Here is a 13802-nt window from a genome sequence, read left to right on the forward strand (position 1 = left end):
ACACCTGCTGTACCTGAGAGCTGAAATTTATGGGAGGGGGGTCCTATACCCTTGGAGTGGAGGCGGGGTTAACCCACACGTAGGCTGCCATGGAGACAGACAGGAAATATTTTTTCTTCTCATGTCACTTTGTGACAAAAAGTGAATTTTTCCAAACAGAGGAAAAACTCCTCTATTAGTAGAAAGAGGAAGAGTTAAAACTTTGGATAATATATTTTTCTTTGTTCATTGAGGGTGACAGGAATGTAGTAATTGTTAGACATTTGGGTTATACTGCCACCTTCAGGAAGTTTGGGCACTGGTAAACATTTTGCGAGCCCTTTATAACCTTCTCAAACAATTATGCCTCAGTTTTTTTTGCTAGTGTTCTAGAAGGTTGGATATCTTTTCCTCAGCTTTTTTTAATTTATAAATACTTTGCAGATATTTTTAACTTCAGGGACTTTAACTACCTCAAAACGGGACACTTCCACCACCTTCCTGCCCAGGTCATTTTTAGGTTTTCAGTGCTTTGAATGACAATTGCCTAGCAGAGATGTATAGTAACGAAGTAGAACTACTTAAGTACTGTACTTAAGTACCGAAATGCGGTATCTGTACTTTCCTAGAGTAGAATTTTTTTCTCCTACTTCTACTTTTACTTCACTACATTTTTTTGATGATTTCGATACTTCTACTCAAGTATTTTTTTTTTGTGCTGCATAGTTACTCGAACAGTAGATGGCAGGTTGCATAAAGCTCAAAAAAAATGTGTATAATGTCATTTGTAAATCAGCGCATACGAAAATAAAGGCTGTGTATAATAAAAGCTGCTATACCAAATCTTTCCAATAAAAAGAAAATATGATACAAACAAATAAATCGTGCTACAGCGCTTAAAGTGCATCAAAAAACTACTAACAAACACAAATTGGCTGTGCGAATAAAGTGCCTGTGCAATCGATATATCATCGTTGCCCCCAGTGCCCTGCCCACACTCCACACAGTATCAAAAATAAAGTGACATGAATGTGCTAAAGCCTAAATGCAGTGAAAATAATTATTCCCACAGTGTAACAGTAAATTCAATTCATATAAAATATGACAATAAATCACAATAAAATAAGTTATGAAATAAGTTAGGTCAGGTGCGTGCAACAAGTTGAAGTGTGTAAACCTATCTATAACGAAAAGTCCATAAATTAATGCCAGTGTGCAAATCTAAAGTGTCACTTCACTTGTCAGATGCTTCCACCTCCTTCAGTGCTCGAGTGACCGACCAACACACTTAATGGTGGTGGCACTGGTGGATAGCGTCTGGGTGGCACTGTGGCACTGACTGCACTGGTTCAAAAAGCCATATATATTGAATTATTTCAATTCTCAATCTCATTGGTCCTCTCCTCATAAGATATTAATAACTTAAGATTAGGTGATGAACTTCTTGGCGGCCCTGGCAGGATGACGGGGACACCCGCCACTTCTGGAGCCGAGCCGCTGTGATTCCCCAACATGTGACAAAGTGACAGCCAGGAGATCTAGTGGCTAGTAGTGCTCAACAATACCGCTTTTATATATAAAAATGAAATAAAATATACTGACTCACAATTTAGTAGTAGGTAGCGTGTAGCAGTAGGCAGCACAACTCAATTCAATCAATCCCACAGCCTTGCTCGCGCCGCGGCCCGCGGAATCACTGTCATGATCATCAAGTTAAGACCGCACAGGAGGAGCCATGCTGCCGTTTTCCCGCTCGAGGTCTCTGCCTCTAGACGTGTTGTGTGTCACTCAGACTCCACCCCTTAGGGCCCTTACTGAGAGGAGTTGTGACGCAGGTGGCCGGACGCGGGAGCAGGACTCGGAGCATTTTTTTGTTATCTCGTCTTCTTCTCTATGAGGTGAGTGAGGTGGACCGTGGAGAGGGCCTAATCCTTGTTATGGCAAATGTGCCATTTGAGAATCAAATAATCAATATAAAATATTAATATATTATATACACACGGGTCATGGGTGGCTTTTTTGAACCAAGAAGAGTGAGACTGATGGCTATGATGATTATCCGACCATCCATGGTCCATGGACCATAAGTGTTGTGTTGTGGTGCGGCCTGTGCTTCCTGCGGCCTGCCTCTGGCTGTGCGGCTGTGCCTGCACTGTAGTGGCCACTGGCAGTGGCACTTGACTTGAGCCAAGCGAATGAGCACTACTAGTGTGAAGGACAGGTGGTGGAAGCATGTTCTGACAAGTTCTTATAATGAAAATAATATAGACAGCTTTTTGAACCAGTGCAGTGCCAGCGCTACTAAGGTGAGAGGCAGAGAGAGAGAGGCTATCCAGTCCACCACTTTACTTGAGCAGATCACAGAAGAAAGGTGGAAGCATCTGACAGCAAGTGACAGCACTTCTTAGATTGCACACTGGAATTCATTTATGGACTTTTCGTTATAAAGTTTAGTTTACACACTTAAACTTGCACCTAACTTAGTCACAATCACCACTTATTTTATTGTGGTATTGTCATATATATTTTATATGAATTACATTTACATTGTGGGAATAATTTGCACTGCATTTAGCACAGACATGTCACTTTATTTTTGATACTGTGGGCGATGATTTTGAATACAAGAAGAATATATATAATTGAAGGCACTTTATTAGCATTTTTAGCACAGCCACTTTGTTAGTAGTTTTTGATGCATTTTTCACTTTAAGCGTTGTAGGTTTGATGAAGCTGGCCTGGCACATCATCATTTGAGCAAATCAAATCAAACCGCGATCAAGAAGACTGCGCATGCTCCTGTTCTGCCTTTTGATCAGCTGAAAAGATGGACGAACCAAAAACACCACCTTCCACCCCTGGCCCTTCAACTTCAAGTGATCTGCCTGGCTGTGAGAGTGAGGAAGCTCAGGAAGGAGACCACCCCTGGCTTTAAAAGGGGAAGGGAGGGACATACTTTATCTGTTTTTTGTTTACAAAAAGTTACAGCCTAAGGAATTGTGATTGTCCTTTAGGTTAATCATTTGAATAAATCATTTGAATTAATAAAAAACAATATGATGTTCAAACTTTTGACTTCTTTCTTTAATAACTACATAACACAGTACTTCTACTTCTACTTTCAGTACTTGAGTAGAATTTTTTTTTCAAAACTACTGGTACTTTTTACTTTTAGTACTTAAGTAGCACATTTTTTGAAAAAACTACTTGCAATACAAGTAAAAAAAATGTTGAATACTTTAGTACTTCTACTTAAGTAACTTTTTCTGCGAGCACTTCCACTTCTACTCAAGTCACTTTTTGATCGAGCACTTGTACTTTTACTCAAGTAGAAATTTTGAGTACTTTATACAAGTCTGTTGCCTAGTCATGCAACACTGTACCCAAATGAAATGTATCATTTTTTGACAGATATAGTTTCTTTTGGTGGTATTTAATCCCCAGTGTATTTTCTTTTTTGCTATATAAATGAAGAAAAAAGAAAGAAAAAAAAAAAAAAAAACGTTTTTCTTACCTTCAATTATAAAATTTTGCAAATACCCTTTCTTCATAAAATTTTAGGTCAATGTATTCTGCTACATTTCTTTGGTAAAAATAACCAAAGTCCTAGTCTGTGTGAATGTTATTGAGTCTACAATCTATGGTATATACTGTATATTTGAAATTTGATCCCTCCTGATTTACTGGCGGCCTCTCATTTGAGGCCCTAAAATGGAAGGACAGTAAAAATTCTCCCCCAAATTATCCCCTTTTTTGGAAAGTAGACAGTCCAAGGTGTTTAGAAAGGCATGGTTAATTGCTGCAATTTTTTTGAAGATTAGGGAATTAACTAGTTTTTTTTTTTTTTTTTTTTTCACAAATTTATGTCTCACGCAGGATATAGGCACACCCAATTACACCCCAAAACACATTTTGCCATGTCTCCCGAGTATGGGGACACCACATGAGTGAGACTTTCACAGTCTAGATACATAAAATAAAGCATCTAATTTCCTGACTACCTATTACATTTTTGGAGGCCCTGGAGCACCAAGACGGTGGAAACACACACAAAATTACCCCATTTTGGAAGGTAGACACTCCAAGATATTTTGCAAGAGGCATAGGGAGTCATTTGAAAACATTTTGACACAAGTTTTTGAAAAATGCAGTAAAGAAAAATATTTTTTTTTTCTATTTTACACAAAGTTGTTTTTTCAAACATTAATTTTTCTAAACACATATTACAGGTATAGAATTAAACCCCAAAACCTATTCTGATAACCCTCCCAAGTATGGGGATACCACATGTGTGGGACTTTCACAGTCTAGCCACACTGAGGGGCCCAAAATCCAAGGAACATCTTTAGGCTTTCTAGGTGCATAAATTACGCATTTAATTTCCTACCTACCCATCACATTTGAGGTCCTGGAGCACAAGGTCACTGGACCAAAATGTGTGGGTTAGCCTGAAAGGTGACCATGAGGCACTGGGCTCTGCATTGTGACACTTTCCAGATTCCTTTGTAATGCGTTAGGCTGCTTTACTCAAAGATGTGGGGCTTGCCTGGAATGCGAATGGGTGTCAAGATTCATAGCTGTAGCACAGCCTCCAGTGTGACCCAGTTTGAGGAGTAAGGCCAGCTGAGTTGAAGGATTGAGAACTACCCATTGTGCACCATTTCAAACTCCAACCACTGTATTCTTAATGGCCAAGGCTGAGAGAAGAGGGTGCCGACATCATCCGCTAGGTGAAGTGCTGTGCATGCTTCATTTTCCTTTTCCTGCCATTCAGCTTTGAGGAAGCGCCTAACCAGGGGCAGACTGGCAACTTTTAGCCCAGGGGGCAAGTACAAACCAGAGGCCCATGGTGCAGTGACTTGGCCCCCCCTCCCACTCTCCCTCTTCCTCCTGACCCCCATTCCAGGCTGAAGCCCTGCTCCAGGTACTCTCTAATCACCAGCGGAATCTGAGTTCCCAACCTGGCCAGCAGGGGGGGGGGGCGGTTAGGGGGGAGCTGGGACAGCTCGGTTTGGGCTGGCCGGGGGAGGAGAGTCTCCAGTGGGGCATGGAAGCAGCTTCTGCTCAGACATAGTTTACACCATCCATACTGGGAGGGAGGCCTGCGCTTTGTCCTTGTCTTCATCCTGCACTCGGTAGGTCAGTGGTGGAGACTTTTTACTTCTCTTCACCGGGAATCCTTTAGGCATGTCTGTGGCAGAAGCAGTGCAGCCTTTTTAGAGGACATCATAGCGGCCCAGGGGGGCAATTGCCCCCCTGCCCCCTGGGCCAGTCCTCCCCTGCGCCTAACTGTTGCTGCTCTCACTTTTCAGACACCTTGTGGATCATTCAGTCTCTGGTTTCATTCCACTGATCACCTACAGTGACCTGGTCACTTCTGGCAGCCTGCAACCCTCATCAGCACCAGCTGCTGGGGCTTGAGTACACAAAGCTTTAGCTCATTTTGGGCCTGAGTGTTCTCTGCAATGCAGCATGTATTTTCAAAGATGCCAGTACTATTGTAATGCATATTCTAGGCCTATCCTTCTCTATTGTTAATAGGGGTGAACTACTGATATCCCCAAAAGGGGGCAATGCCTGCAATATAGATCTTGGGACCCCTATTTGTATAGGGCCATCCTCTTCAGAATCTTATACAGCATTGCAGCTACATCCTTCACTGTATGGACCTACAAATTGCTCCACTTAAACCTCTAGCTGAAAAAAAAAAAAAAAAGTATTCTGGCACACAATTAGTCAAGTGTTCAGCCTACATGCAACACACTTCATAATTTTTTTTTTTTTTTTTTTTAAACCTATGGCCATTTTTTCATTCCAAGCACTTGATTATTATTATGATTAATATTAGGATTATTATTTATTTCGAATTACTCTGCACCGGTGGCAGCCATCCTTGGAATTTGGCCAGCTTTGTTAAGAAAATGGAAGGAAAGACAAGGGGGGGGGGGGGGGGGGAGTGCCACCTAAATGCAGTATAAAAACAAGAAACAAGTAGTATATACACAAAAGATTAAAGCACACACACAGGATGTGTAGTAAAATAAGGCTCATCATATGTAGGATCAACATCAAACGCTCATTCCGTCCTGCGAACTCTGCTGTCACAATCCACAGAGCTATAGATGGTAGCATTGTGGGCATGAATTCCCTGTGAACATCAGGAAGTCCTCTCCAAACCAGCGTAGACCGAGCGGGCAGAAGTGACGTTACCAGAAGGAGGGGGAGAGGGGGGAATGACAGGCTACGTGCTCAGAAGGTCCTGCTCCTTCTACAGGCCTGGGGCTGCATTACACGTGACAACACTGGAGAAATGACACTTTTGTGATACAAGCTGTACACTCACTACTTGTAGCAGTGTAAATTTGCTGTCCCCTCAATATATCTCAACACATAGCCATTAATGCCTAAACCGCTGGCAACAAAAGTGAGTACACCCCTAAGTGAAAATGTCCAAATTGGTCCCAATTAGCCATTTTTCCTCCCCGGTATCATGGGACTCATTAGCGCTACGTCTTAGGTGTGAATGGGGAGCAGGTGTGTTAAATTTGGTGTTATCGCTCTCACTCTCATACTGGTCACTGGAAGTTCAACATGGCACAGAACTCGGATCTGGAAAAAAGAATTGTTGCTCTACACAAAAGATGGCCTAGGCTATAATAAGATTGCCAAGACCCTGAAACTGAGTTGCAGCACGGTGGCCAAGATCATACAGCGGTTTAACAGGACAGGCTCCACTCAGAACAGGCCTCGCCATGGTCGACCAAAGAAGTTGACCATAGACGTATGAGTGCTGCCAGCATTGCTGCAGAGGTTGGAGGGGTGGGGGTCAGCTTGTCAGTGCTACACACTTTTAGGCACAGTGTTATCACTGATCACTGCATTAGTGTTACTAGCAGCGTCAGTTAGTGACCCTCCCAGGCGCCAGATTGACCGCCGCCCTAACAGACATCTTCTTATAGCCTAGGGCATCTTTAGGTACAGCAACAATTCTTTTCAGATCCTCAGAGTTCTTTAAAATGAGGTGCCATGTTGAACTTCGTGACCAGTATGAGAGAGCGATAACACCAGATATAACACGCCTACTCCCTATTCCCACCTGAGACCTTGAAACACTAACAAGTCACATGACACTAGGGAGGGAGAATGGCTAATTGGGCCCAATTTGGACATTCACTTAGGGGTGTACTCACTTTTGTTGCCAGCAGTTTAGACATTAATGGCTGTGTGTCATTTTGAGGGGACAGCAAATTTACACTGTTACACAAGCTATACATTCACTTTCTTCAGTATTGTCCCATGAAAAGATAGAATATTTACATAAACATGTGAGGTGTACTCATTTTTGTGAGATCTATCCATCTACACACACAAACTTTAACTTGCACAAACCAATATACAATTATTGGGATTTTTTTTCCTAGACATGCAGCAGAATACATTTTGGCCTAAATTTATGAGGAAATTTAATTTTATTGGATCTGTTTACCCAGTTCTGGACCAGAAGGATTTGCCCCCTTAATGACCAGGCCATTTTTTGTGATTCGGCACTGCGTTACTCTAAACGGACAATTGCACGATCGTGCGACGCTGTACCGAAATAAAATTTATGTCTTTTTTCCCCACAAATCGAGAGCTTTCTTTTGGTGGCATTTGATCACCTGTGCAATTTTTATTTTTTTTAATTTTTTTTTTTTTTTTTTTTCCCTCGCAAAAATCGCAATAAGCGTACCTTGTAGATAACTTTTGTGCAAACCAAACTAGGGGAAAGGTTTGTCATTTTTATTTTACTAGTAATGTCGGCGATCTGCAATTTTTAGCGGAACTGCAACAGACAGATCAGACCCCTGACATTGGACACTTTTGGGGGGACCAGTGACATTATATGCACTGTTACTGTAATAATGACATTGGCAGGGAAGGGGTTAACAGTGGCGATCAAAGGGTTAAATGTGAGCCCAGGGGAGTGTTTGCTAACTGTATGGGCTTGTGAAATGACCACAGAGACCCGTGATCCTATATAGGAGAATCACAAGTGCTCTGATCATTTCAGAGAGAAGAACGGTAAGCTGTGTTTAGAATCGCCCCCCAGCACCACTCCCACAACCAAGATATAAAATGTAATTTGCATACAGTGTTGCATGTCCGCATAATTGTCAGTTAAAATAGCGCATTGCTGCATAGCAAAAAATGCTCTGGCCATGATGGGGGTAAAACTTTCCAGAGGTCAAGGGGTAAAAAAAAAACAAAAAAAACAAACAAGCGAGAGATGCACTTCTCCAAAAACATTGCCATAGGTTTACTATGGGACCACGAAAATAAAGCTTTGGACCCTTTTGAGGTATTCTTAGTGTGCTGACGACGACTTTTCTTTACAGAGTTACAGTATGTAGCACAATTTCATACTTCTGCATCACCTGACGCTAGTCAATTTAGTGACCTTACATAAGGTTGTATTATCACTTTAACTGCTTCAATAGAGGGCTCTTTCACCCCCTTCCTGCCCAGGCCAATTTCCAGCGCTGTTACACTTTGAATGACAATTGTGCGGTCACACTGTACCCATATTAAGTTTTTTTTTTTTTTGTTCACACAAAGCTTTCTTTTGGTGGTATTTAATCACGGCTAGGTTTTTTTTTTTCTTCCCCTTTCCCTCGGTTAAAAAGGGAAATACTGAAAATTTTGAAAAAAAAAAAAGTTTTAGTGTGTCAGTAAATTCGTAGTTGGTCTCCTTCACTGATTTGCGCTCATGAGGCGGCACTTACGGCACTAATAAGGCGGCACAAATATGCCGCACTGATGGGCACTAAAAAGGCTACACTGACTGGCATCACTGAAGGGCACCAATATGCCGCACTGATGGGCAATGATCAGCAGCATGGATAGACTGCACTGATGGATCAGTGCCCCGATTACCTGTACAGGTCTCCAGTGCAAGGAGATGCTGCTGATCGGCTCTCCTTTACTCACTCGGTCATTGGGAGGCACGGAGAGCGCATAAACAGCACTTCCATGTTTACATGTGACCGGCTGCGATTGGACACAACCGATCACATGGGTAAAGAACATGGTCATCGGCTCTTTGAGATAGAGGTCGCGCCATGTCCTAGGAACATGACGCGACCACCACGCTGCGTGGCTCCACGAGCAAGGCGACACTGGGGCAGTGTCATGACGTCATCCCAGAACGAGAGGGAATCATAGTAAAAGAACGATTGGCAGGAGGTGGCTAATGCATACATAAAGGCAACAGTTTTTCTTTAGCTTTGAATAGAGAAGAGAGGGATTAGAACCCCTGTAAGTTTTTTTGCGGTCTGTGTCCCTGTTCTGGAATTTTACTCTAATTGCCTGTTTTACCATTAGCATTGAAAGTAAAAGAAAAGAAAAGCCAAAAATGTGGGATTGTCCCCAGAAAAGTGAGGGGGGGGGGAATCATCCCATGGGGATACTAGTTCTGGGGACCTGGGGGTTCCCATGGGATTCCTTTAATTTGCAATGATGGAACAGGAAGTGAAGGTCTCCCCCAATGGGGACTAGATGGCAAAAAAAAAATGAAACAGGGGTTATAAAACTCCCATACTCTATCCAAAAATGGGGGGGGGGGGGGGGGGAGTTTTGACTATAGTTCAACTATAAGCTTCCCAAAAAAACATCCTGTTCATAAATATTTATCAATATACAACAGATTGGAATATATATATATATATATATATATATATATATATATATATATATATATGTATGTTAGACTACCTACCAATGGCTGTAAGAAGTTTTTCAATATCTCCTTTAAGCTCCAGATCCAATGCTTTGCCGACGTCATGCTTACTATATTTTGTGTACCTCTGGAAAACTGTAGAGCGAAGGTTAAAAAAAAAAAAACCATTTACTTTTACGGATATTGCAGATTTTACATATTGCAGTGCATGAATTAGCAGCATAGCCAAACTGAGACAATATAAGCAGGGAAGGGAAGGTTTATAGGACTTTATTCCATGTGGTTTTTTTTTGAGAATATATCATACATACGACAAATGTCACACACATTTAAAGTATGCTGCATGAATGTTGGCCATGATTTCTCTATCCAATTCCTGCAGTTATCAGCTCCATTAACGGCCAAAATGCAGTACAGTTTTCTGAAATGCCTCAATGAGAAAATATACCACATTTTGGCCACTAGATGGAGCTAATGGACCTGGATTACTCTATGGGAGAAATTACGGCCAAAATTCATCTTCCATAACTAGACATTCATGCATGGAGTCACACAAATCCATTGGATGTATAAATGAGCAGGAGTGCCCTATCAATATCTATATCTCACAACTGCACCAAACGAAAAAAAAAAAAAAAAGGAAAATAGCTTTCGAAAAACATTGGTACCCCATCCCACAGTACTCCTCAAGAGCGCTTAGCCATAATGCAAGCGTGATCTGGCTTTGGAAGGAGTTATGTAAATGTCTTGATGGTTGGGTGTCAGTCTGGAGGAGTAGTAGTTCCTAGGTGAGCCATGGCAGTTAGGCTGGGGAAGGAAAGGGCTACATGAAAATGGGTTTTAGTATTAAGCTTACTTTATGGTTTTTCATACCCGACAGATATGGCACAGATCAAAGCCTCTGCATACCATCCCACCGGCTTTCTCTCTGCTCCAGATGCTGGTCCCTCAAGAAGCACATGCTATTCCATCCATCCACAGTAATACAAAGCCCTGGGCTATATTCTGTATCATCCTTGTCTCAGAGGTAAAGTAAAAGCTTTAGCTACAGTCCCCACCCATTGACCACACCCCTCTGATGCATTTTACCCTAATTGGGCTTAATTTTAAAACCTTTATAATTAAGTCCAATTAAGATGGATGCATCAATGAGGCATGGTTAACGCATGGTGACTGTAGCTGAGGCTTTTACATTCGCTTTGAGAATAAAGGCCCCTTGAACCTCCTTTAGGCATACCTCCCAACCGTCCCCGATTTTCCATCCCAGAATGTGCGGGGCGGCTTGGTCACCGCATGCCCTGAGCAAAACAGCCGGCATCTCTCCCCGCTGCTCTGACAGTGCGAGCGGTGTTCACTGAACCTGCCCCTCCTCCCTGTTTGTTTCTGTACATTGATAAGGCAGGGGGCAGCACACCACTCTCCAGGAGTGCGGCTGATCTGAGGTCTTCGATTTCTTTGTACTCACTCTCAGAGGATGAAGCCAGGGTAATAAATGGGGGAAATGGATAGAGCCTGGATAAGATCAGGGTGGTGGATGGAACCGGGATGGATGGAGCCACCCCTGCATGTCACACACTCCTGCACATTGAACACTCCCGTCCCTTGCATTCGGTGCATTATGTACTCCTAGATCATGCTGTTTGTGGGTCATGCACTCCTAAACTCAGCACTGACTACAGCACTCCATGCATTACATACTCCTGATTCTTGAACACATTGCATTACACACCCTGGACCCCTGCAGTCTGCATTATGGAACCTAAACCCATCACTGACTGTAGCACTCCCCAACCCCTGTGCTCTGCGTTATGCACTCCTGCACTACACACGCACTCACTACTGTACAATACATACTTCCCAATTTCTTCGTTTTAACAGTTGCTGGTTGCTATACAGTCCCTGACTATTTTAAAGCGGAGTTCCGGGCACAGAAACCATTTTTCAATAAACATACCCCCGGGACAGTCAGGGCTAGCACATTCCACAATGGCTAGCCTCTGATCTGTCCCGGTTCACACTTACCTGCAAGAAGAAATACTTACTTATAAAATTTCTTCCACAGCGTTTCCATCTCTCTTGTGGGCAGCTGAAGCCGGCGCGATCCTCTTCTCCCAGAACGCGCCTGCACCGGCCCCTCTCGTCACTTCCGGTGCGGCGCCGCATTCCTCCACAGCTTCTGGGCATGCCTAGAAGCTGTTTAGCAGGGAATGCGGCGTCGCCCTGGAAGTGACGAGCGGGGCCGGTGCCATCGCATTGATTCCTGGGAGCGATGACGTTCAGCTCCCAGGAATCATTGCAAGCCCAGAAGTGACGGCGGAGCCGCGGCGAAGAGGGAGGAAGTGAAGAATAGGTGAGTATCTTCGATCTACAATTACCTTACAAGGTGAGTACAAAAAAAAAAAACCTAACTATCCAATTCTGTTTCAGGTGAAGGTGAACAAGCAGACGGGCACAAAAAAAAAAAAAAGATCGATTTTGTGCCCGGAACTCCGCTTTAATGAAGTTCTTATTTTAAGGTAGGCTCAGACTAAGCAATCAAAGCATATTTTATAGGTACATTGTTCCTCATTCTGAAGTTCAAATGTTGGGGAGGTAGGCCTTTAGGGAAAGGGAGCCTTGACTGCTGGAAGCATGTCATCAATGTGGGTGTGAACCTAAAAAAAGGGAAGATAAGTAGCTCCCTTAGGGTTGGCTACAAAGACCTGAGGTGACTGGGTGGCGCCTGAACTCTAGAAAAAAGTTATGCTGGGGCACGACCAACTGCTCTAAGGAGATTTCAGTTGTCACAAGAGATACCCTCCTACCTGTTGTGATGTTTTGTCACAACTATATTGGCGGCATTGACCTTGCCAGCAATTGCTGTTGCTTTATGGGCTATGCCCTCAAGTGAAATTCTGGGGTCAGTCTAATGCCTGTCTGGCACTGATGGTATGGAAAGGCCTCTTAAGACTATGCAAGTTTATATTATGGGTGCTCACAGTAGAACTGACTGGCGCATTTGTACATTTGGAAAGTGGTTACTTTTACAAAGTTCAATAAAGCTGTGGCCTTGTCCTAATTCCAACTTATTATCTTCATTGTCTTTTTGGGAGGGGGAAGGTATTCGTTTTATCAGTTGGTCATAAATGAGCCAATGCTTCTCAGCAGTCAAGTGTTTTTTTTAAGACCTACTTTATGGGTTAAGTTTAGTGTTACAGTTAGAAAATAAGTGTTAGGCCCTCTTCAGGATTCTGCAATGCACTGCGGTGCGTTAGCATATGCCGTACATTACCTTGCTTGGGGTTAACACAGCCCATTATTTTGACTGGGTTTCCAATGCACCTCAGCACACCATAAACTGGACTTAAGCATTTTTTGGCAACACAACCAACCACATTGCACAGTAATGGGTTGCCATGGGTTGCATTGTGCTGCAATTCAGGTCTGTTGCTTTGGTGTGTTAAGGTGCCATTCATCAATCCGTAGAACCACAATGCATGCACAGAATAGTGTGCATTGCGATAGAGCGTGTTCGTATTATTGCAACACATAGGTATGAACCTGGAATTAAAGGAGGTTGTAAACTCCACTTAACATTTTTTTTTTTACCTACAGGTGTGCTTCTAATCATGCTTACCTGTAGGTAAAAATAAATATCTCCTAAATGTGCACCATTAACCACTTGCCGACCGAGTACGGTAATAGTACTGCGGCAAAGTGGTTCGTTATCGTCTGACGACGTAGTATTAACGTCGTCAGACACTCCCCCTCCTGGGCGGCGCTTGCGAACCGCCGGAGGCTCGCTCCCGCTGTTTTCATTCACAGCGGGAGTCGGGCCAGGGGAGGAGCAGCGGCGATCGCCGCTGCTCTGCCCCGATCGCCGGGGATCTAGTGTGGAGATCCGCCCGCCTGTGTAAACACAAGCGGGCGGATCTCCATAGTGACAGGGAGTGACAGATCGGACTGTTCAGCATAGCTGGACATCCGATCTGTCCATGACTCACTCAGTCACCTCCCCCCCTACACGTCAGTAAGCACCAGGCATACATTAACCCCTCCCTCTCCAATAAAATTAACCCCTTCCCTGCCAGTGTCATTTTTACAGTAACAGTGCATATATATAGCACTG

The 13802-nt window shown here is 43.2% G+C and overlaps 1 protein-coding gene across 1 annotated transcript in view; it reads right to left on the minus strand.

Annotated features, from left to right (window-relative positions):
- Positions 1–13802, minus strand: part of LOC309564272 (annexin A1-like) — a 70960-nt gene that overhangs the window by 13149 nt on the left and 44009 nt on the right. Inside the window, exon 10 of the mRNA XM_082268895.1 lies at positions 9734–9829. Within this exon, the coding sequence (XP_082125021.1) occupies positions 9734–9829 (96 nt within the window). The remainder of the gene's footprint in view (positions 1–9733; positions 9830–13802) is intronic.

The sequence above is a fragment of the Pelophylax lessonae genome (genome assembly GCF_965119305.1).
Source record: "Pelophylax lessonae genome assembly, chromosome: 1".
Lineage (NCBI taxonomy): Eukaryota > Metazoa > Chordata > Amphibia > Anura > Ranidae > Pelophylax > Pelophylax lessonae.